The following is a 24,427-nucleotide window of genomic DNA, read 5'->3' as shown; positions in this document are numbered from 1 at the left end:
AAATAGTATAGCAAGTTTTTACTTTATACTTAAAATATGTGTGAAAGATGAGATCAGTTGGCACCAAGAAAAAAATTTTTTAATGAGTTATAATTAGTGTCAGATAACACAGGTATGTTTCTGTATGCATTTAGCAAACATTTATTGAGCTCCCACTATATCTTAGGCAGTGAGAATAAAAATATAGCAAGTATGTGACCCCATCTTTGAAGAATCTTCAGTCTAATGGGGGAAATATGTAAATAGTTGAAGTACAGTGAGGAGTACAGCAATGATAATAGTAAATCCAGGGTGCTGTGGGAGCACATTGGATTAATTGGATTGGCATCAAAATTATACTGGGGTTCAGAGTGCGCTTACTGGAAGAGGTGACACTAGAGTCTTGAAGGACACGTAGGAGATAGCCAGATGAAGAAATATTTTAAACCATACTATCACTAAATTATGAATGGATTAGCCACATTGCCAGTTATCTGTGTGGTTTGGACCTGGCTTCTCCTTTTTGCCCAGCTGTGTCCTGGAATTCCTCCCTTGTTTCACTGTTTTCCAGAGCTGGCTTCTTCACTACACAGCTACCTCTCTACAACACTGTGATCACCTGTCTTTGCACTAGACTTGCTATACCTCGCCTGTCTTCCTACTGGTCCACTGAAAAAGTTCTTCTCTTTTATCCCTATCTTCCTTCTACTGGAGCAAGAGAATTGAGCCTAGCCAAGAGGGGTCAGCAACCTTGTTTGACTTAAACGGCATTCAGTGGAAACAGACTATGGGAGATCTTCACTTGTGTGCCAACTGACTTAGTCATTATGACCAAAAGAAGTGGGAAGACCACCAGTGTGTTCTACCTTTTCCACCTAGTATCTGTAGATTGAGGTGTGACAAGCAAGGGCAGGAAGGACAGATGCATGCTGCCATTTTAAAATGTATTATTGTTGATGGAAGCCCTTCACCTCCAAAGTTTTTGATCAATGTTCATTTACTCTGATCTTCTCAATATTGTGAGTTCTTGAGCTATGAACAGTAGACTATGAATACTGAACAACTCTGAATACAGTTTTAAAATTGAAATAAAATACAGCAAAATTAACCTGACATTTAATTATATGTATAATTGTTATTGTATTATAATGAGATGTATTTATATGCAGTATATTTCAATGGCTAAAGCTAATACGTTTTTATTATAATTAAATATTTTGTTTATATGGGAACATATGGTCTGGAAAGAGAGAGGAGAAAGGCGATCTGGTGGCCCAGAAACTCACTGCCCTTTATATACATACCTCTGTTTCACTTTCCCTCTCTTCCCCTAATACCCCATCCATTTCTAAAGGGAATAACTAAAGAGTTCCTTAATTGCAGACTGATTTCAAGTCACACTTCAACTCCAGTTAATTGAGAGTGGCTGCCTGCATTGCTAAGCTGATGAGAATTCTGAAGCTACCTCACAGTCAAGTAAAAAGGGTGGCATAATCAGAAAAGCCCATCAAATGGAAAACAGAAGAGAGAGCCTCACATGCCCCATGTTTGTTGTCATTGCAGCCTCTGTTCTCTTCTTTGCTTTCTATGATGAGAGATGGTGTCTCATGGGAGTACATAATTTCATCTTAAAAGCCATGGACCTCATATATATGTCTGAGGATATTGAAAGCTGATATTAGTTAGGGAACCTGAGCTTCAACTTCTGCTTGGGAAAAGGGGAGTGTCTCTGGGTTTTTCAGGAGATCTTAGAATAGCTTCCTGGTTTTGAGGGTTTATTTCTGTACAAGTAACTAGAAAAGTTGACTCTCTGGCCACTGATTTGAGTGATGAAAGAATTCCAATTCTTAGCTGTCATAATTGTCATTATACCATAGCAAAAAATTAGTAAAATGGGGGTACAGTACAAAATGTGAAACTATTATGAGAACATAAGTGACAAGCATTATGCTGCTTTGAGGGAGAGAGATGTTAACGAAACAAAATTTTATTGCAGTTCAATCAAATTGGTTTCCTAAAAATCTAAAACTAAGGAAATAGTTTTGTTGAAAGATAAGGGGAACTATTAAGGGTTAACTTTAAAAGTTGGGCCACACAGATATGGATAGTCATGTACAATTATAAAGTCACTTGGTTGCAGGGGAAGAAGGAGGGGAGATCTAAGATGCTAAAGGGGCACATGGGTGAAATTTAGAAAGGGAGCGTGGAAAACGTATTTTACACACCCGATTGAGTTCTTCCCATACTTTTTCCTAGATAACAAATGATGTAAGAATGGACAGATTAGTCATAGTAAATTGGGGTCTTGATAGAACCTTGTTTCTATATACACTGTTTCATAGAAGTTGAATTTTTTCCCCTTAATTTGCCATTCTGTTTTTTTTCCAACTTGCTTAGTTTAATGGATATGAAACAGAAATTTCCAAGAGCTATAAAAATTACCACCAATACAGCATATTATTGTTGTTGTTTAGTTACTCAGTCATGTCCATCTCTTTGTGACCCCATGGACTGCTGCATACCAGGCTTCCCTGTCTTTCAGCATAGTATATCTACTTGCTAACTATAAAGTTTTTCAAGCATTTCCTACTCATAGAATTGAAGGCTTGAAATAGATTCTTATGAAATTAAATAAAAACTCAAGTCATATTTGAGATCAAAGAATACTACTTTCTGAATGAACTCGCTTGTTAATTATCATTCTTCAAAGTAAGTATTTCAGTACTTTTTGAAAAAATATTTAGTGAATGCTATACATAAGCAAAAGGCTTCCCAGGTGGCACTAGTGGTAAAAAAACTCTCCTGCCAGTACAGGAGATGTAAGAGACACGGGTTCGATCCCTGGGTCGGGAGCATCCCCTGGAGAAGAGCACAGCAACCCACTCCAGTATTCTTGCCTGGAGAATCCCATGGACAGAGGAGCCTGGTGGGCTATAATCCATGGGGACGCAAAGAGTTGGACACAACTTGAAGTAACTGAGCACGCATAGACATTGCTTATCCACACATAAGACATTGGCACAGCTGTAGATAGAGTACATGAACCAAAGATTGGCATCCAAGTAGAGGACTAGGGTGGAGAAGGCAATGGGACCCCACTCCAGTACTCTTGCCTGGAAAATCCCATGGATGGAGGAGCCTGGAAGACTGCAGTCCATGGGGTCACTGAGGGTCGGACACGACTGAGCGACTTCACTTTCACTTTTCACTTTAATGCATTGGAGAAGGAAATGGCAACCCACTCCAGTTCTTGCCTGGAGAATCCCAGGGACTGGGGAGCCTGGTGGGCTGCCGTCTATGGGGTTGCACAGAGTCGGACACGACTGAAGTGACTTAGCACCAGAGGACTAGGGACTCAAGCAACAGTTTCTTGTGAAGAACTTGGGTATTGGTGATAGTTAAGGATTTAAAATAGAAGCAAGTCACAAGATAAGCAAAGGAGTCAGGTTCAGGACCACAGACTAGAAAGTAATTCACTGTCAGCAACAAGTGGTCACTTCAACAACCAGTGTATGATCACAGGATGTAGAACACATCAGTTCTCTATCCTGGTTTTAACTTGGTATTGTTATATCCTAGAACAGATGTGCTAAATATTTTTCACTTGTATTCCTTCCAAGTCTCGCTGGACAGACATTTTTAATCAGTCTTTCTTGCTGAAATATGGTGCTTTGTCTCAGGGCTCAGAATTATTCTCAACATTATGCTCTGGGCAGCTACTACTGGTTGATCAGAGTTGATGTGTCAGATGAAATCTGTTTGCCAGTTCTGCCTAGAGGCTCCTGTCAGTACTGGTGATTTTAGCAGAATGCTTATACCTCTGGAAGGATGGGGAAGGGATTGAAGGTAACATACATAAATATGCTTATCTAGCATGCATAAACTTAAAAGCTATCTTTTTGGGTTTAAGCAAGTATATTGTTGGAGAACTGAATTCAGTGTGTGGGTATTTACAACTATACAGGTGTATTCTGTCTTTGTATTGGTAGCTCGTGATGTTAGGTTATCAAGTCTGTTGAATTTATAGCTATGTTGTGGGCTTAACTTGGCTGTTAATTGATAGTATACGTGGTTACCCACATTCTGTAACAGTTGCTCAAAAGTTTACTTTTCCTCCAAACCCCACTTCCCACCAGCAATCCAAATGTGTTTTAAAGTGTTTCTGGTTTTTATCCAATTCTAGATAAAGTTTGTTTTACATGCCTTAATTAATCCTGAGTTTTAGGTATTATTGATTCACCAAATATCTCTTTAAAATGAGCAATGTGATTTAATTCCCAGAATATTCCTATCTATATTCATTAGCAAACCAAGTTCATGTAAAATTTTCTAAATCTAGATAAATGCTAAAATAAGTGATACCATTTCTGTACCATAATTTATATTTCTGGTTAATCAGAATGATTCAGAATTTCCTAGTCTCACACAAATGAAGATTGCACCCCGCCCCCCCGCCCGCCGCCCAGGGTGGTTCATTTTTAAAGTACAAGTTTTAATAGTCTTTTAAGTGAGGTAAATTATTTGTCATGGGGATTTGCTTCTAGCCTCTAGGAAACGACATAAAAAAGATGATGATAAAGCTTGGGAATATGAAGAGCGTGACAGAAGAAGCTCTGGGGATCATAGGAGAAGTGGCCACTCTCATGAAGGAAGAAGGAGTTCAGGTGGTGGTCGTTATCGAAACCGAAGCCCATCAGATTCTGACATGGAAGATTATTCTCCTCCTCCCAGCCTTAGTGAGGGTAATTCATCAGTGTCAATGGATTTCTTACATAAGCTGATGTTAAACTTAAGGTCTTAACTTTAAAGAATTTTTATACCTTTTTATGAGCTAATTTTTAATCAAGACAAAAATTTGTATTAGCAGTGATTATTGTTCAAGTTTTTAATTAATGTTCAGGAAGAAAGTAGACATAGAAGTATTTTAGGTTGTTATTACTGCATTTCAGTATTTCTTTTTGTTCATTTAGTCGCTAGAAAAATGAAGAAAAAAGAAAAACAGAAGAAGCGGAAAGCTTATGAACCAAAACTAACACCCGAAGGTAACATTTTAGTTTGTCTTTATTCATAGTCATCAATTTCAGTTTTCTACTTGGAATGTGGAAGATTAAGTTTTGGGATTTTTCTTCCTTTGCAGAAATGATGGATTCTTCAACTTTTAAGAGATTCACAGCCTCAATAGAGAATATTTTGGATAACTTAGAAGATATGGATTTTACTGCTTTTGGTAAAATCATTTAAAATATATTTATTTACCTCTAAATATAAACTCAATTTAAAATATATTTATTTACCTGTTTGTTAAGCTTTCTGCCAGTTATTCTAGTAGATTCAGAGGGATGATCTGTGCTCTTAAGAAATTGAAACCTAGTGTGGCATCAAATCTAGTCTGTGTTACCAAGTAACTGAAAATGTTGGTATAAAATTCAAATGTTAAATTAGTTTAGTACTGATAGTGTTTTAGGAGTCCTGAGAGTACAGCTACCATAGTAAATTAGAATAATTAGGGAAGCCTTTATGCAGATGAAACTTGAGTAGGCCCTAGAGAAGAAGGGTACTAATAAAAGATGCAGAAATGAGAACCTGCTTAATTTATTCTAAAAGACAATATTTTTTGAATAATTACTGCTTGTCAGTAGTATGTTAAGTGCTAGAGATGCAAACATAAATGCCCCAGGCTTTACGTATGTATTACGTACATATTCTGTATCCAATATGGGAAACAAAATTGTAAAGCAATTAGAATACATAGGGTTAATGTAATGTTGTGTTACATTTATAATAATATATATGGGTCATACCTACAGACGTAAAAAATGTGAGGTTTATTTTTTTTTAAAGCTGCTTACATTGTTTAGAGCTGCTCTCAACAATTTTATGCCACTTTCAGTAGATACAAACACTAGTGCCTAATTTATACAAAAACTAGATGGAGTACAGTAATTCTAGTATGAGTATATCTGTTTAAAAATGCATTAAAGGTATATTACCTTTATTTTAAAAGTATTTGTTTTTGTGACAGTTACTTGTGTAAGTATCATTAATGCTTTCCCTGATAACTTAGAATATCCACTTCATCATTTCTAAAACTTTAGAATTGTGTGCAGGAAAACTGTCTTCCATGTCACTTAAGATCCCAACAAGAAGTCATATGACATTCTCAAATTAAGATAATTTGAGTAGTTACTTACAAAGAGACCAAGATTACAAAGATAGGGGCAGAATAGAGCGGAAACCCAAAGTTAGCAGTCTTGGAACTGTTACCACCCCTGTCCCCAAAGGAGCAGGGGTAAAGAGAAGTCAATAGAACTCAGTCAATAGGAAAAGAAAAAGTTTTAGAATAGGTTGCCTTGTAAAAACAAGTGTTCTTTTGGTCAGAGGACACGAGCAGCTTGAGGAGACCTTGCAAGGAAGGAGTCAGGAATATAAACACCCTGACCTCACTCTCCTTCTCTTTGATCTTCTGACAGGGCATCCCACTGGCTGAACCCAAACAGAAGCCAGAGGGCATGGGAGACTGTTGATGTAGTCCATACAGGTCAGCCTGCTGGGGCAGAAAGTTTGCTTGAGAAGGGTCATAAAGTAGTAAACATAAGATATATATCTCCTCTTCCCATCTTAGTCAGAAGTCTAATTGTAATCTTTGTCCTCTTTTATTCAGGGTTTGCTTGAGGTTTACAGAGGCCTCCTAGGATATTATTTTTGTTTGTTTGCGTCTATTTGTATATATGCAGAAATTTTATTAACTAAAGCTAACTATTTTTGAGCTATTTGTTTTACCTAAACTATGTATGTTTGAATTGGTTTTTCAGGTGATGATGATGAAATTCCTCAGGAACTGCTCTTAGGAAAACATCAGCTTAATGAACTTGGCAGTGAATCTGCTAAAATTAAAGCAATGGGTATAATGGATAAGGTATCTCACTAAAGTAAAATTTATAAATTTACTTACTCTCTCATGTTTGAAATTAAAGTTTTAAAGGTAAATTGCAAAGTTTATATAAAGTAAGTAATGATGAAAAGACAATTCATTGTTTCTTTCTGAGAATCTGACAATTATTTCTTTAAAAAATGACAAGGCTTGAATCAAAGGCATATTCTGCAAATTATTCTAAAGAAAAATCATATTTTGCATTCAAAGCGACATAGTCCTGGATTTTTTGTCACTGTTTATTTTTTCATTGTCCCAAATATTTAAAGTATTTAAATGCAGAAATACACTAAATTTTTCTTTGACATTTCCTTTTAGTCATTTACATTGATTGAAAGAGTTAAGCCATGGTTTTAACACAGTAATTGTTGGGGGGGTTTTTGGTTTATTTTATTAAGGTATAGTTGATATACAATGTTGTGTTACTTTCTGCTGTACAACAGAGTGATTCAGTTATACATCTGTAAACATTCTTTTCCATTATAGTTTATCACAGGATATTGAAAATGGTTCCTGGTATTATACCTTGTTCTTATACGTCCTACATTAATAGCTTGCATCTGACAATCCCAAACTCCTAATCCTTCCCTCCCCTACCACCTCTCCCCCATGGCAGCCACAAATCTATTCTCTGTGTCTGTTAACACATTAATTGTTAATAAGTACAGAATCTCATTGTTGTAGGCTTCATAATAATTTCTGTGGGTTGTCTTTCCTATGAGCTGTCTGTTGCCAAGTAGTCTCATTGCACTAATGGAATAACAGAAATTTTTTTCCTTAATAATACTTCAAACAGTAGTGACAACATCAACGATTAGCTTCCCATAATCTTTATGATCCAGCAGTCAACTCCTAAACTACGGCATGCTTACTGTGCAAATACAGTCCAAAAAATCCTCTTCCCTCTTAATCAGCCTCCTCTTTTACAAAATTTTCTACTCTTAGTCTGTAATGTAAAGATAATGATTTGTTCTCCAAGCATAGTAAAAGATTTAATGAAAGATTGTATTTATCTGAAGAATTTGTTTTCTCAAAAATTAAACTTATTTATTTAGTTTTAAAGTAAACTGGGAAATATTTTAATATTCTCTCCAAAGTTAAAATATAATCAGTTATTCATTTGTATTCATTTATATTAGTTTCAGGAGTTCAGTGTAACAATTCAATATTTGTGTGTATTGGAAAAGGATACAAAGTAAATCTAGTTAACATCATGGCCACACACAGTTACAGTTGCATTTTTTTTTTTTTTATGGGAACTTTAAGTTCTATTCTCTCGACAACTTGCAGACATAAACCATAGTATTGTTACTTATATTCATCATGCCTTGCATTACATTCCCAGGACTGACTTATAACTGGAAATTTTTACCTTTTGACCACCTTCATCTACTTTACCCACCCCCACTTCACACCTTTAGCAACCACCAACCTGTTCCTTGTATTTATAAATTCTTTTTTTCTTAAGATTCCATATACAGGTGAGATCATATGGCATTTGTTTTTCTCTGTCTGACTTATTTCTGTTAGAATCATGCCATCAAGGTCCATGCATATTGTTGCAGATGACAAGATTTCCTTCTTTTCATGGCTAAATACACACACACACACCACATTTTCTTTATCTATTCATCTATGAATGGACACGTTTGTTGCTTCCATGTCTTGACTGTTATAAATATTGCTACAGTAAAAATGGGAATGCATATATCTTACAAAGTTAGTGCTTTTGTTTTCTTCAGATATGTACCTAGAGGTGGAATCACTTGATTATGACAGATTGGTTGTAACTTTTTAAAGAACCCTCTATACTGGTTTTCCATAGTGGCAGCACCAATTCACATTCCCACTGACAGTGCCAGAAGTTTCATGAGTTAGGATTTTAAAGCTATATAGACATTTCACATGATTACCCAAGAATTAATGTACTATTGGTTCACATTGATATTACTGTGTGCAGTGAGGAGTATATGGATTTATTTTGTATATGCAAATATGGCATCAGTTTTCCGAAGTGCCAATGCCCCCTTTAGGTTTTATGTCATAAGTTCTATAGTGTTTCTATTTCAAAAATATATATAATGTTTCTATTAGCTAGTGTTCTATTAGCTAGCTATTTCAAAAAAGTCCATTTACTGAGTATTTTCAAAGCATGGATAATATACCAAAAGTTTCAGTGGTTTAATCTATTGTGAAATTATCTAAAACAATATATTTGGGGGAAATTTTTTCTATATACCAGTATGTAAAGTGAAATCGTTCAGTCGTGTCTGACTCTGCAACCCCATGGACTGTAGCCTATCAGGCTCTTCCATCCATGGGATTCTTCAAGCAAGAGTACTGGAGTGGGTTGCCATTTCCTTCTCCAACACCAATATATAAATAAAGAAAATATACCTGATGTCACTTACTCTTTTGATCCTCCCATATTACTTTTCTGACTGATTCCATTGAGAGTCCTAGCTACATGATAGGGAGACTTAGTCAAAGGAATGGGTAATAGTTGCTTCCTGGTAGAACCTCTACAATGACTACTAATTTTTTAAATACAGAAAACATTATTTGTAAGAAATTAAATAGGTGTTTTTAAAAATAAAAAATCAACAGATGAAATATTTAGAGAGAGTATGTGTGGGTGCCTCTGTGATCATATGCATGTCAGTGTCACTTTCACAGAGCAGAGGGCCAGAACAAATTCAGTCTTAACTAGCTATATGGTAGGATTTGCGTTAGAAACATACATATATGCCCATTCCGTTTGCTATTCTTTCAAAAATTAATAAGTAATTCTCTACATAATTCAGATCTGAGTGGAGGAGCTAAGTGAGAAAATTTTATTTTTCTACTCTTTGAGCGAGTGTTAATGCTATATAATCCATAAACTAAGGGGAATAATTGTACAGAATATTTCTTGAATAATTTACTATGTTTACCAATGATTGATAAAATAATTTTTGCTTCTGTTTAGCTTTCCACTGACAAAACTGTGAAAGTCCTAAATATCTTGGAAAAGAATATTCAAGATGGGTCAAAGCTCTCTACTTTGTTAAATCATGTAAGTTTAAGATCTGTATTGTTAATTTTACTCTATTAAATTATACAGTTTTTCATAAGCAACTTTGATTTATAGGGAAAATTCCAAAATTTATTAATTTGAACTTGTTGCTACTGTTTACTAATTCACATTTTGCCTTGCAGTTAGAATTTGATTCTTAGTAGTTCAAAATTAATGTTACACATTATCAGTTGACAGCTTTGATATAAATATGGTGACAGATGTAAATTCATTCAATTCAAAGGATCATTCTTTAATCTTACATTATGCTTTTCCTTTTGTCAGTGGATAAGTCTTTAAAATGTCTTTTCATTTATAAAATGTTGGTAAGAAGTAATTCTTTTTCTTGACCTTCCCTGGAGAACTAAATAGTTGGAAACCATATGGTAATTTCTTAGTGTATCCTAAAATGTTGATCCTTATGTATTATATTTATATCTAGCTCAAATGTTGAAAGGATGTTTCCTCAATTAATTCATGTAACCTGCGTAACAGTGTCTGGTACATTGTAAGTTCTCAATAAATGTTAACTGCAGCTGTCATTACATTTTAGTGTGCTTTATCAAAAGCGGTAGCAACATGGTATAATAATGGTTTATATAAACCAGGGTCTGCCTTCCTAACCTTCATAGCAGACTTTCAAAACTGTATGTGCATTTGAATTGATCCTGGTGTCTCTTTAACAATTAATAAATTCAAACACTAATGCTTAGAGGAATTTAATGTAAGATAAGAATTTGGAAATATTTTTAGTGAATGAAATTTATTTTTAAATGACTGATAATAAAAATAGTGTAGAAAATTTTGAAACAAAAAGGTCCAATTTTCATCTAGCAAGAAGAACTGGTAGCAAGTATTATTGATAATACTTCATTCTCATGTATACATACATAGTATATATGTTTAGCACATGAGCTGGATTATATCTCGAAATAAATCTCTTGATATATCTTGATTATATCAAGAAAGGAAGTGTTCTTGATGTTTTCAGAAGGCACGGGAGTGCTAAGTGATTTACATGGAATTTAGAAAAGTAATCTCAGGTGGTATTTCTGTGGTTTGTTAAATATATCCATATTTTTCCAGTGCCCTTTTAAAATAACTTTTGAATCATATAAACCTAAAGGATTAGAGAAACTATAGTGACAGTATATTGGTTGGCCAAAAAGTTTGTTCAGGTTTTCCCATATGATATTACAAAAACCCAAACGAACTTTTGGGCCAACCCAGTACTACATCTTTAGTCTTACAAGGTGCGTGTGTTTGTGTGTGTGTGTGTGTGTGTGTGTGTTTAATACTTTAGCAAGAAACTGTGGTAAATAGCAAGAATCTAGAGTTCAAAGTTCTGGAGAACTTGCTGAGTCGCTTTTAATGAAATTGTTTTTATTCCTGAAAACCTTAGCGCTTTTTAGTGTGTTGCTTTTAAGCCTTAATGTTTGACATGAGTGATGAACCTCCCTAACTGACTATTCCAAATAACAGTTTCAATATCAAAGAAAAGATATTTTATGGTTACTTTTTTTAGTGGATATGTAAGTAGTAAAATGAAAGAAAGCTAGAGAGGTGGAGTTTTTTGGCCTTAGTATAAAGCCCTGCTCTGCTTTACATATATTATGCTTTTATTCATTCCTCTTCTCACTGTTATAAGCTTTCGATAGCATGCATATGAAAATATTCCTAGAATATAAAGTCGATATCTTATAAGTCAGGATGTGATAGAAGGATTTTCCCTTTAAAAGTAAGATTAAAGTCACTTTTTCCCAATTGTAATGCATATTGCTGATGTATAAATTAAAACGTAGTCTATCAGTTGTTGAATTATCTATTTTAGAAAATAAACTATGTTTTCAGTAGTCTGCGTAATCACCACTTTTTAATCTCAGTTTCAAAAATACAGTGTTGTTGAAAAATAGGTATTAGAAATGATTGAGTCGGTAACATTTTACTTACTTTTAAAATAAGTCTATCCCAGAAGATAAACATAACTAAAACTTTGTTATTGGAATGTCACCTAATGGTGAAATTAGAAAGTAAGAGTACATTATGTTTCAAAACATTAACACAAAAATCATACCTAATATAAGTATTTGTACTTCATTCCTGATATTCTTTAAATAGACCCACATCAAAACTCTTACCAAGTTTTCCACTGTGCATGCTCACTTACTCAGTTATGTCCGACTCTGCAACCCCATGGCATTTTCCAGGCAAGAATATTGAAGTGGGTTGCCATTTCCTACTCTAGGGAATCTTCCCGACACAGAGTTTTACAGTGAAGGTCAAATATATTATAATCTTTAAAAAATATTTTAACCTATAAATGTGTTTATTTCCATTTCATTAACAACGTGCTGTTTTACAGAATAATGATACCGAAGAAGAAGAAAGGTTATGGAGAGACCTTATTATGGAGAGAGTGACAAAATCAGCAGATGCCTGTCTTACAACTATAAACATCATGACATCCCCTAACATGCCAAAAGCTGTATATATTGAGGATGTAATCGAAAGAGTTATACAATACACTAAATTTCATTTGCAGAATACACTTTATCCTCAGTATGATCCTGTTTACAGATTAGATCCTCATGGAGGTTGGTTTGCCCTTTTATACTGATAATTTTATAGTTTAATATCAAAATTACCTGTAATATAATTTTGCCATGTTGGATGGGTCAGAATGCAGTGACTTCAAATGGCACCAAAATTACTAGATTATAAAATTGTAATAAACACTGCCCTTCATTTGACTGGAATATAGAACTTTTTCAGTCTGGTACTTGTTCAGTTATAATTTCTTCAGCAATTGTTTACATACAATAACAAGTAATTTTACTGGTCTGGCAATCTTAGATAATGTTAATATTCACTTCTGGTTCCATTTAGCACTTCACCCTAATTTTGCCTAAAATATTATCTACAAAATGGGTTGATTAAAAATGTATATTCTTAGCAGTTATCCTTCAATAAAAAATAAATTAATTAAAAAATGTATATTCTTCCTCTTACTGATAATCTTTATAAATGAGTCAAGTATATTAACATGTTTACATTTGAAGAGAGGAGGGCAAACTTGAATCATGAATATCTAAGTTAATTATCTATTAAATAATTATTTAATTATTGCAAGTTGATTTAAGGGGAATATAATCTTACTATCCTGCTCCAGTCGATGGAAAAGAAAAATAAGAAATAAATTTATATTTAAGATACAAGAATTTAATAGCCATTGAAAATCTGTTCTAACAATGGTGACTTTCTTAGTATTCCCTAGAGAATAATTTTCTCTTCAATAAATAAATAGCTTTTTTTGCCAAGTTATATTTTTATATAGGGAAGAAAAAAAAGATGTGTTCTTTTAATTCAGGAAGCAGTTTCATTACTAGTAGACATTTTTAAAAGTTGACATAAGCCTTGTATTGTTTTGTTTTGTTTTTTTGATTTTAGGAGGCTTATTAAGTTCAAAGGCAAAACGGGCTAAATGTTCTACCCATAAGCAGAGAGTAATAGTAATGCTTTATAATAAAGTTTGTGACATTGTTAGCAGCTTATCAGAACTACTAGAAATACAACTTCTAACAGACACAACAATCCTTCAGGTAAGTTTATTTCAAGCATTTTCCATATTTCTAGACCAAATAATTCAAGTATAAAGGACCTAATTGGATTCAGTTTAACCTTGAACACTCAATAATAATACCAGCACTATGTTAATTTTTTCTATTCTGAGTATATTATATCTAAATGGAAGAAGTAAAAGTCTAGGGAAGTTTTAAAAAGAAGCACTTGGGGCAGAAGAAAGGTAAATGTAGTGTAAATTCTAAAATCTAAATTATTTGAAAGTTATATGATCATTTCCTTTAAAATATGTTAGGATATTTCTTCCAGAATAGTGAAAATCAGTCTAAAAGTTGGTAATTAGAGGAATGCCATCTGGGAAGGAAGGTATGTACTAATTTTCTTGAAGATGAAAGGGACAAAGGAAAAACTAGGTACCGATTGATGAGGGAAAAGAAAATGCTCTCTCATTGTTTTTCAGTAAGTTTTTTAGTGTTTTGGGACTTAGTAATGTAGAATGTTACTGAAATCTATTACATATGTGTATTATCATTACTCTCTGTGTCTGTGCAGGTATCTTCAATGGGAATAACACCATTTTTTGTGGAAAATGTCAGTGAACTACAATTGTGTGCCATTAAATTAGTCACTGCAGTAAGTATGATCAGTACACCTTTTTAGTTATCCCCCCCAAAAATAATATTGATATCATTCAATACAAATTTGCAAAAACTAATGCAGATTTGAGTTTTCCATGAGGGCTATTTTAGTATGCCTTAGATTTTAAACACTTCTAAGTATTTAAAAATATTTAATAATTTCTTAATACAATCAATTATTTAAAGTCATTTAAATCTTGTCTTACTTTCCATACCCAAGATATCATATTCCTCTACATGAAACTAGTATACTATGACTTCTATAAGAATGTTACAATTAATGATAGAAAAGTTGAGCAAATTAAGTCATTACTGTTGAAGATGTTGGAAACATTTTCATTCTAAATGGCAGATTAGAATTTTATCACATAGTATAGTATCATTTTTGTTTGTTTTCAAATAATTATAACTTAAGTTGAAATCTTATAATTGCTAAATAGGTATTCTCAAGATATGAAAAACATAGGCAGTTAATTTTGGAAGAAATTTTTACTTCACTTGCAAGATTACCTACCAGCAAGAGGAGCTTAAGGAACTTCAGGTAACTAACTATAGCAAACACCAAGTTTATGATGAAGAACCCCATTATACTGTAGCCATCATATATTTATTCTTTATCATTTCTGATTTTTGTTTTAATCATCGAATGAAAGAAAGGCAGTTCTGTGTCAGAACAGCATGAAGAATAGCTTAAATGTGTGAAATAACAATACACTCTTAAGGGACTTACAGGGTCAGTGATTGTCAAGCGTAAAAATCTTTGGCAGGGAATTTCAGTCTTGGCGTAATTGACATTTTGAGCCAGATAGTACTTTGTTTGGAGTGCTGGCCTGTTCATCGTAAGATGCTTAGCAGCATCCTTGGCCCCTACCTACTAGATAACCAAAAGAAATGTACCCTTTCCATTTATGATCACCAAAATTTTCACTAGACACGGGCAAAGGTCCCCTGAAGGGCAGAGTCATCCCTGTTTAAGAACCATTGGTCTGTGAGAAGAGCAGTAGGAAATACGGCTCCGAAGCATCAGAGACAGTTCAGGGATTTTACAAGCCTTATTAAGAAACTTGAACTTAATCCTTTATACAATAGTAAGTCATTATATAATATTTTTTTAAGAGAGCTGAAAAATTGCTCTAATGGCAATATAGACAATAGACATGACTTTAAATCACTAAGCACAGATTAAGAAATGTTATCCACTATTGTTAGCAGTATTGCCTTTGCTGGCATAGATCATCATCATAATTTCCATGACTATCATAATATTCCTGGGTGATTAAATATAATCCTAGCATATAGGGTTATATTTAGATTGCTTTGAAGGTTGTCTTCTATAAAATAATTGTTTTTATCTTACTTTTTTTGGACCACTTGTGTATTGCTAAACATCTATTGTCTACTAAAACCTGAAGAAAAGCTATCAGTGTATAAAGGAATACTCTTTTAAACAAAAAGATTTAAAATCTGGTTTTTTACATTCTGTGTCACAGACCTCATACTCTTAACGTATGATCAAGAACTGACTATGGAGCAGATTTTAATAAGAAAAGAAATATCAGAATGCCTCGGCATTGTGAAATCCTGAAGACTTGTCATTTTAAAATCACTTTGAAAAATATTTGATGTTTTACATTATAGTTTTCAATCTGCAGTACATACAAAGTATAGAATTTTATATACTGCATTTTTTCTGTGACTGTTTTAATGATCTACACATAGACATTTAGTTGGTATTATTTCTAACTTTCCCAAAATAATTAACTTAAGGTCACTGTTATAAGCACTAAGGATAATGCCTAGAAATTTTGGTAAAGAAAGCATCCTGAAACTTGCAGATCATAAATAACATGTAAAATGAAATTCTCTTCATATGCTGTATGATTCAAATATTTTCTTCTCCATTAAAGGTTAAATAGTAGTGATATGGATGGAGAGCCTATGTATATTCAGATGGTTACAGCACTGGTTTTACAACTAATTCAGTGTGTAGTACACTTACCATCATCAGAGAAGGACTCTAATTCAGAAGAGGACTCAAATAAAAAAGTAAGGAATCATTTGTAAGTTTTAGAACTGTTTGCTTTTGTAGGAAGAAGTACCTGTATTCTCTGCCATTCTTATAAAACTGAAGGTGTTAATTAGGTTTTCTTGACTGGGCTTTCAGATCCTTGTCAAGCATTAGACTAAATTTTAGGAGACTTGAGTTCTAGTATCCACCTTTCATGAAATGTATAAATTGGTTTAATCTTGTTTCTTTATAAGATGGGAATGATAATACCTAACAAGCTCATTACAAGTTGTAAGGTTCAAGTGAGATACTGAATTTGAAAATGAGTATTATAGTATGCAATATCTATAGTCACATGTAACAAAAAATTTTAATGTAATTAATGTTTAATTCATGCTGAAAATGAATTTATGCCTTCTCTATTGAGTAACGTTGGGGCTCCCCTGGTGGCTCAACAGTAGAGAATTCACCTGCCAATTCTTGAGTTCAGAAGATCCCTTAGAGAAGGAAATGGAAACCCACTCAGTATTCTTGCTTGGGAAATCCCATGGACAGAGGAGCCTGGCAGGCTACAGTCCATGGGGTTGTAAAAGGGTCAGATACAACTTAGAGACTAAACAACAACAATTTGAGTAACTTATAGCTATGATTTGCTTTTGGTTTTGTAGCTTTTACCCATCAACACTTAACATTTTTCCAGGTTCTATAGTTTTACCTCCAAAAAGTTCAAAAGAGGTTTAATTTTATTTCTTTACTATAATCAGAAAGGTGCAAAGTATAAAACAAGTATCAAAAAGGTTGAGGTCCCTGTTCTCCACTTCTCCTAATCTCATTCTCTTTTCACAGTCTTTCCTTACATTGTGAATGTTTATCTTCTTTCATTTATTTATTTATCTGCATATTTGATAAAGTTTTAATTTACATAAATGATATAATGACATTTACAGCAACTTTTTTCACATGCCATTGTTTTTAATACAATGCTAGATTCTTTTTGACTTGGGTTAAATACATCATATGTGACACACAACTTGAAGCATAAGTTTCTCTAGGTATACTCAGAAGTAGAATATTAAATCATAATTTACATACATTTTTAACTTAATGAAACTGGTCAGTTTGCTCTAAAGTGATATTCTAGTTTACATTCATACTTTTTGATTTTTGCCTAGTCTGGTTAGTATAAACTAATACAGTGTTTTATTTTGCATTTTTCTGGTTACTAGTGAATTTTTTTAATGTTTATTCATGTATCAGGTTTCTACAACTTTGAATTACCTATATACTGATCTTTAAATTTCTAATGATGGAGTTGAATTTTATTTAGTATTATATTCCAGCATTTCATAAACTCTGAACCTGCAAATTTTTTTCAAATTCTTTTTGTATTTTCTATCAAAATTGTTCTGACCTAGATCATGATAAACAACCATTCGTATTTCATTTGTTACACACGTTTCTCATTCTTAACATATGTTAAGAATGAAGCATATTGGATGAAGCACAAGCTGGTATCAAGATTACTGGGAGAAATAACAATAACCTCAGATGACACCACCCTAATGGCAGAAAGCAAAGAGGAACTAAAGAGTCTCTTGATAAAGGTGAAAAGAGTAGAGTGAAAAAGCTGGCTTAAAATTCACCATTCAAAAAATGAAGATCATGGCATCCGGTCCTGTCATTTCATGGCAAATAGGTGGGGAAGCAATGGAAACAATGACAGAATTTATTTTCTTGGGCTCCAGAATCACTGTGGATGGTGACTGCAGCCATGAAATTAAAAGACACTTGATCCTTGGAAGAAAAGCTATGATGAACCTAGACAGCCTATTAAAAAGCAGAGACATTACTTTGCTGACAAAGGTCCGTCTAGTCAAAGCTATGGTTTTTCCAGTAGTTGTGTATGGATGTGAGAGTTGGATCATGAAGAAGTCTGAACTCCAAAGAATTGATACTTTCAAACTGTGATGCTGGAGAAGACTCTTGAGAGTCCCTTGGACTGCAGGGAGATCAAACCAGCTAATCCTAAAGGAAATCAACACTGAATATTCATTGGAAGAACAGGTGCTGAAGCTAAAGCTCCAGTACTTTGGCCACTTGATGCAGAGAGCCAGCTGATTGGAAAAGACCCCGATGCTGGGAAAGATTGAAGGCAGGAGGAGAAGGGAACAACAGGATGAGATGGTTGGATGGCATCACCGACTCAGTGGACATAAGTTTGAACAAACTCTGGGAGCTAGTTAAGGAAATGGAATACTGGTGTGCTGCCTTACGTGGGATCACAGAGTCAGACATGACTGAGGGACTGAACACAACAGTGCTGATTGTATCTTCTGTTACACAAAAGAGTTTGGTTAAAGTTTTAGTATTTTTAAAAGTTCTTTATTTTTGGTTGTGCTGGGTCTTCATTGCTGTGAGCAGGTTCTCTCTAGTTGTGAGAGTGCTCGCTACTCTGTAGTCACAGTGCGTAGGTTTCTCGTTGCGGTGTTCTCTCTTATTGCAGAGCACAAGCTCAAGGGTGTGCTGGCTTCAAGTAGTTGAGATTCATGGGCACAGTCGTTGTGACTCCCGGCCTCTATGGTGCCGGCTCTGTACTTGTGGTGCACAGGCTTCGTGGCATGTGGGATCTTTCCAGATCAGGGGTTGAACCTGTGTCCCCTACATTGACAGGCAGATTCTTATCCACTGTACCACCAGGGAAGTTCATAAAGTTTTAGTGTTTAATGGTGTTGCCCTTATAGTCAGTAATAACATGGTAGTAGCAACTGAAATAATTTGTTTGTTGGTTATTTCTTATGTCCATCCATTTTTCTCAATCTAGGTTGACCAAGATGTTGTCATTACCAATTCTTATGAAACAGCCATGCGGACAGCCCAAAACTTCCTTTCCATCTTCCTTAAAAAGTGAGTAAAATTAACATAATCTGATTTTTCTTTTCCCCATGGAGAGAATAGTTTTCTTTTATGTAAAAGATTAATCAAACTTCCTTCCATAGTCTAAACCCTGACTATATCTCCCTGACTCCTGATATCCTTATCTTTTAAAATGAGGCAGTTGGAATATTATAAAATCTAAAGTTTCATGAACTTTCTTGTGTGTTGAACTCTAGAAGCTAAAGTACAAGATTGAAATTCTTTAATTTTTCATTGAATTTTCAGACATTCTGGTTGAATAGGAAAGTTTAGGGATAGAGGTTTACTTAGTTTTCAGAAGAATTTATAGTAATCTCATAGAAAAACAGTGATCATTATTTAAAATGTATTATGCTTGCCAGAAAGTAATGTTAATATTAGTCAGTAAATGAATTTAGTTTCCTGTAGTAGGGGGGAAAATGAAGCTTGAGAAATAGATTCATTTTAAACCATATTTTATTTAATGTGCTCTGTTACGCCTTGTTTAGATATATAAGTCGAGAAACTTAGTTAATAGAATTTCAGTCATATTGGTGAACATGTCACCTAAACTCACAGCTTTTTCATTATTTATCTTTGAACAGATGTGGTAGTAAGCAAGGTGAAGAAGATTACAGACCACTATTTGAAAATTTTGTTCAAGACCTTCTTTCAACAGTCAATAAGCCTGAATGGCCAGCTGCTGAACTACTCCTTAGTTTGTTAGGGAGACTGTTGGTAAGAGTATAGCATTTAAAGATTATTAGATTACTAGAAGACAACATAATGAGGATGTACTCTGATTCACAGATGATGAATTCTTTAAAAATGTGTAAGGAAATACGACCATTGCATCTCTATTTTTGCATGTGCATTACTGTACATAATACTGTCGGTACCTGTATAAAATTTTGAAATGTTGTGACTTTTGGTGCTTTCATTTCATTACATAAGATAACAGTGCTTTAAAAAACTTCTTTTATTTGTTTGAAAGTATTATTAGTTAAAAGCATCTCAACACAGAGTCATAAGTTATTATAGTTAATTCATTTCAAAGCGTGAAACTGATTAATATGAACTCTGTCATCTTTAAGAGTACTTCTAAAAACATGACACATTTTAGTCCTCATGTAATACCGTAAGGGAAATAAATACAAGGAACTGCTGTTGTGATTTTTATTTTTAAATTACATTTGGACTCGTGTAGTTGTTACAGAGCTTTGGGAACCTTACTTTCTGTCAGTTGGAAAATATATTAATACTATTCTGAAACCAAGATATTTTTTATAGACTTTGAAATTCCAGCCTAAGAAGTTCTTAGTTATAATCCCATTTTATACAGTTGAGCCTACATTTAAAGAAAGTGACTGTGTTCTTAGGAAGACTTAGTTATAATTTTTTTTTCTTTTTAATGAAAATGTTAAAATTCTGGAAACTCAAAAGGCAATTAATGGGAGTTCCATGGTGGCCTAGTGGTTAATATTCTGGGTTTTTACTGCCATGGCCCACGTTTAGTCAATGGTCAGGGAACTGAGATCCTGCAAGGTGCAGGATGCGGCCAAAAAAATAAAACAAAAAATTTTTAAAGGGTAATTACTTTGTGGGACAACATAACAGGGGAAAAAAATGTTTAAATTTCAAGTAAAACAGCATAGATATGGAATTTATATAAACTGCTATTAAAAATATTTTAAGTTAAGTTAAAATTATTTTTCATATGCAGGTTCATCAGTTCAGTAACAAGTCAACAGAGATGGCTTTAAGAGTGGCATCTCTTGATTACCTTGGAACTGTTGCTGCACGACTGAGGAAAGATGCTGTTACAAGCAAAATGGATCAAGGGTCTATAGAACGAATTTTAAAACAGGTATTGAGATAAAGAATTTACATTATGGGGATAAGTCATAAATAGTTAAGAACTTTTTAAGGTATTCTTATGTTAGTGTTGGATTTCATTCTGTAGATTCAGAATAAAATCATCTGAAAGTGCCACAGAGAAAATATATACCTTAGGGTGAATTCTGTATAACAGGAACTTTCAAATGATTTATATAATCCTTAGTTAAGTTTTTTTTGTGTGTGTTAACTTCTGTTATGAATGTATGATACTTGTTTCTATTTGGTTTAACAATACTTTTATTTTAAATTGTGGAGGAGTTGATAGTAATACTAAGATAACTTAAGAAAATTGACAGGTAAATGATATGTGTAGGCTTAGTCACTCAGTCGTATCCAACTTGTGACCCTATGGACTGTAGCCCGCCAGGCTGCTGTGTTCATGAGGATTCTCCAGGCACGAATACTGGAGTGGGTTGCCATGCCCCCTTCCAGGGGATCTTCCTAAGCCAGGGATCGAACCCAGGTCTCCCACACTGTAGGAGGATTCTTTATCATCTCAGCCACCAAGTAGCCCAAATGATCTGTAATCCTACCATGTAAAGCTTTTTTCATTTTCTTTATACTCTTTTTAATTTTTTTAATGTCCATAACCATATCCATGCTGGCCATGACAAATACCTCTAACTTACAGAAAAGTTTTAAGCATAGCACAAAAAGCTCCCACAAATCTTTCATCCAGATTTCTTTAGTGGTTAGCATTTGCTTTATTATTCTCTTTTAGAATATACATACATATGTGTTTGTATATTCATTTTTATTTTCTTCTGAAGCATTTTGAGCAGACAGGATGTCACCATTACCCTCGAATTTCAAAATATGATTCCCTGGACAAGCAGCACCAACTTTTATATCACCTAGGAACTTGTTAGAAATGCAGATTCTCAGGAGTCTCCCAAGAATTACTGAATCAGGTATACACAACTATGTTTAAAATGGATAACCAACAAAGTCCCACTGTGTACTACAGAAACTTCTGCTCGGTGTTAATGTGGCAGCCTGTATGGAAGGGTAGTTTGGGCAGAAATGGATACGTTTATATGTAGGCTGAGTCCTTTTGCTGTCTCCCTGACCCTGCCACAACACTGTTAAATCAGCTATACTCCAATATAAAATTGAAAATTTAAAGAAGAAAAATCTACACCCCAGATGCAACTAAATAAAACCATTCTGAATATATCCATTTCACTACACTCTCAGAACACAGATTATTCTCATCTTTGTTTTCTGCTTAGATATATAATCTAAACCATATATTTGGCATTTCACACAGGTAAAACCAGAGTATAAGCTATAGACATTAATGTCAACTCAGAGTTAATTTCCTGCTCTGTATTGTTCTTGAAAGCACTTCCTTGGTAGCTCAGTGGTAAAATATCTGCATACCCCATGCAGGAGCCACAGGTTTGATCCCTAGGTCTAGAAGATCCCCTGGAGAAAGAAATGGCAACTCACTCCAGTATTCTTGCCTGGAAAATCACATGGACAAAGGAACCTGACAGGCTACAGTTCATGGGGTCTCAAAAGAGTTGGACACAACTTAGCAACTAAACAACAACACTGTTCTTGACAGGACCTAAAGACTCAGTCTCTTTCTGCTTCCAAATCAGCTGTATATTTGATCTATGTGACATAAAGTATTTTGTATTAATTACAAATATTTCCCTTTCAGAATGTTCTTTTTCAATAATATCTCAAAAATACCCATAATACATAACAATACAAGTAACAGTTTCCATTTACTAGATTAGAAGTTTGGAGGTGTCTCTTACCAAATAGAAAACCAGTGTTAGGAGGTTCCTACCTCTGAAGATTTACATACACATTTTTCTAACAATTATTATGTCAGCTCCCTATGAGTTTCCTTATAAAAAGTTAACATGTAATTCATGAAAGTAACCTGATCTATCAGTATATAATGTTTTTCAAAAAACAGTATTCTTCTGTTTCTTCCTTTTAGTTAACTATGCCTGTACATTTTTTATCATTTATAAGATTTTTTCCCTCAGATTTCTGTTTGTGAGTGGATGATTTATTAAAATATATTAGTAATATTTTTGTGTTATTACCTGGTTTGTTTTATAGGTTTCAGGAGGGGAAGATGAAATACAGCAATTGCAAAAAGCATTGCTTGATTACTTGGATGAAAACACGGAGACTGATCCTTCACTGGTGGTAGGATTCTATTCCTTGTTTTGTAATGTTCACATGTTTATTTCAAATTTGGTCTGAAAGAAAATTGAGAATGTCATGAAGAGGAGAGCAGTATTGGAATATTAATTTTTGAAATAGAAATATGTGATAGTCAAATTCTGATACAGATATTGGTGTGTCCTAATATTATGTGACTTGGGTAATCCAAAATCTTTCCATGTTTTATCTTTGAGACAAAGATCATTGACCCAGGTAGTGTATGAAATAATCTATTAGCGTATAAAAAGTGAATTTTTATAAAATGATTAGAATTTTATATGTATATATTAAATATAATCCTTAATTCTGTTTTTTTAATATATATCAAAAATATTAGTAAAATAAGCTTGTATGTAAAATTTATACACTGTATTGGGGCACTTTTAATTTTTTTTAATTGATGGGATATGCATCTACAGAAGTTCGAGAATTAAAAATAAAGAGGTTGGAAATAGCTAAAGCTATTCAGCCAACTACTACAGGTCTTCAGTCTTTGTGGAAAGGAACAGACTCTACAACGATGTATGTCAATTATTTCTCAATAAAGTGGAGGGGAAAAAACTCAGGAACAGATTATACATGTACCTTAGTGTTAATATAGTTCAGTAATAATTGGCTGTATATTTCTTGAAGAAGTAGGTAAAATTTTTAAAGTAACTCTAGTCTTCTACCTTCAGCGTTTTATCCATGTGTTCTAAACTCTTCTTTTTAAAGTAAACCTTGATAATTGTGTTTCTGATTGTGAACGCTTTGTCAGTAGGTTGGAAATTTTGTTACTAATTTCATCAAACTCAAGCCTTAAAATTTCTTTCCAGTTTTCTCGTAAATTCTATATTGCCCAGTGGTTCCGTGATACAACACTGGAAACAGAAAAAGCAATGAAATCACAAAAAGATGAAGAATCATCTGAAGGGTCACATCATGCAAAGGAAGTTGAGACAACTGGTCAAATTATGCATCGAGCTGAAAACCGGAAGAAGTTTCTTAGAAGCATTATCAAAACCACACCTTCTCAGTTCAGCACATTAAAGTAAGATCCAAAAAGAAAAGATCCGATGTTTTCAGTTGTCTCTTTGATATCTATTTACCTACTTTACAAAAAAATTAATTTAATTACAATTTAATGACTTTTCATTGCAGAATGAACTCTGATACTGTGGACTATGATGACGCTTGTTTGATTGTTCGATACTTGGCCTCTATGAGGCCGTTTGCCCAGAGCTTTGATATTTATTTGACACAGGTAAACTGGACCA

At 33.9% G+C, this 24,427-nt stretch overlaps 1 protein-coding gene across 1 annotated transcript in view; it reads left to right on the top strand.

The window, feature by feature from the left end:
- NIPBL (NIPBL cohesin loading factor) overlaps window positions 1-24,427 on the top strand; it is a 113,442-nt gene that overhangs the window by 46,738 nt on the left and 42,277 nt on the right. Inside the window, exons 11-26 of the mRNA XM_068990355.1 lie at window positions 4,524-4,721; window positions 4,950-5,021; window positions 5,117-5,206; window positions 6,792-6,895; window positions 9,879-9,965; window positions 12,328-12,559; window positions 13,413-13,564; window positions 14,097-14,177; window positions 14,623-14,723; window positions 16,090-16,228; window positions 19,012-19,094; window positions 19,688-19,820; window positions 20,806-20,949; window positions 23,064-23,153; window positions 23,987-24,201; window positions 24,312-24,414. Of these exons, the coding sequence (XP_068846456.1) occupies window positions 4,524-4,721; window positions 4,950-5,021; window positions 5,117-5,206; window positions 6,792-6,895; window positions 9,879-9,965; window positions 12,328-12,559; window positions 13,413-13,564; window positions 14,097-14,177; window positions 14,623-14,723; window positions 16,090-16,228; window positions 19,012-19,094; window positions 19,688-19,820; window positions 20,806-20,949; window positions 23,064-23,153; window positions 23,987-24,201; window positions 24,312-24,414 (2,024 nt within the window). The remainder of the gene's footprint in view (window positions 1-4,523; window positions 4,722-4,949; window positions 5,022-5,116; window positions 5,207-6,791; window positions 6,896-9,878; window positions 9,966-12,327; window positions 12,560-13,412; window positions 13,565-14,096; window positions 14,178-14,622; window positions 14,724-16,089; window positions 16,229-19,011; window positions 19,095-19,687; window positions 19,821-20,805; window positions 20,950-23,063; window positions 23,154-23,986; window positions 24,202-24,311; window positions 24,415-24,427) is intronic.

This window comes from Capricornis sumatraensis, chromosome 18 (genome assembly GCF_032405125.1).
Source record: "Capricornis sumatraensis isolate serow.1 chromosome 18, serow.2, whole genome shotgun sequence".
Classification (NCBI taxonomy): domain Eukaryota; kingdom Metazoa; phylum Chordata; class Mammalia; order Artiodactyla; family Bovidae; genus Capricornis; species Capricornis sumatraensis.
The sequence above is the reverse complement of the archived record's forward strand: the minus strand, read 5'-3'. Positions and strand labels throughout refer to the sequence as shown.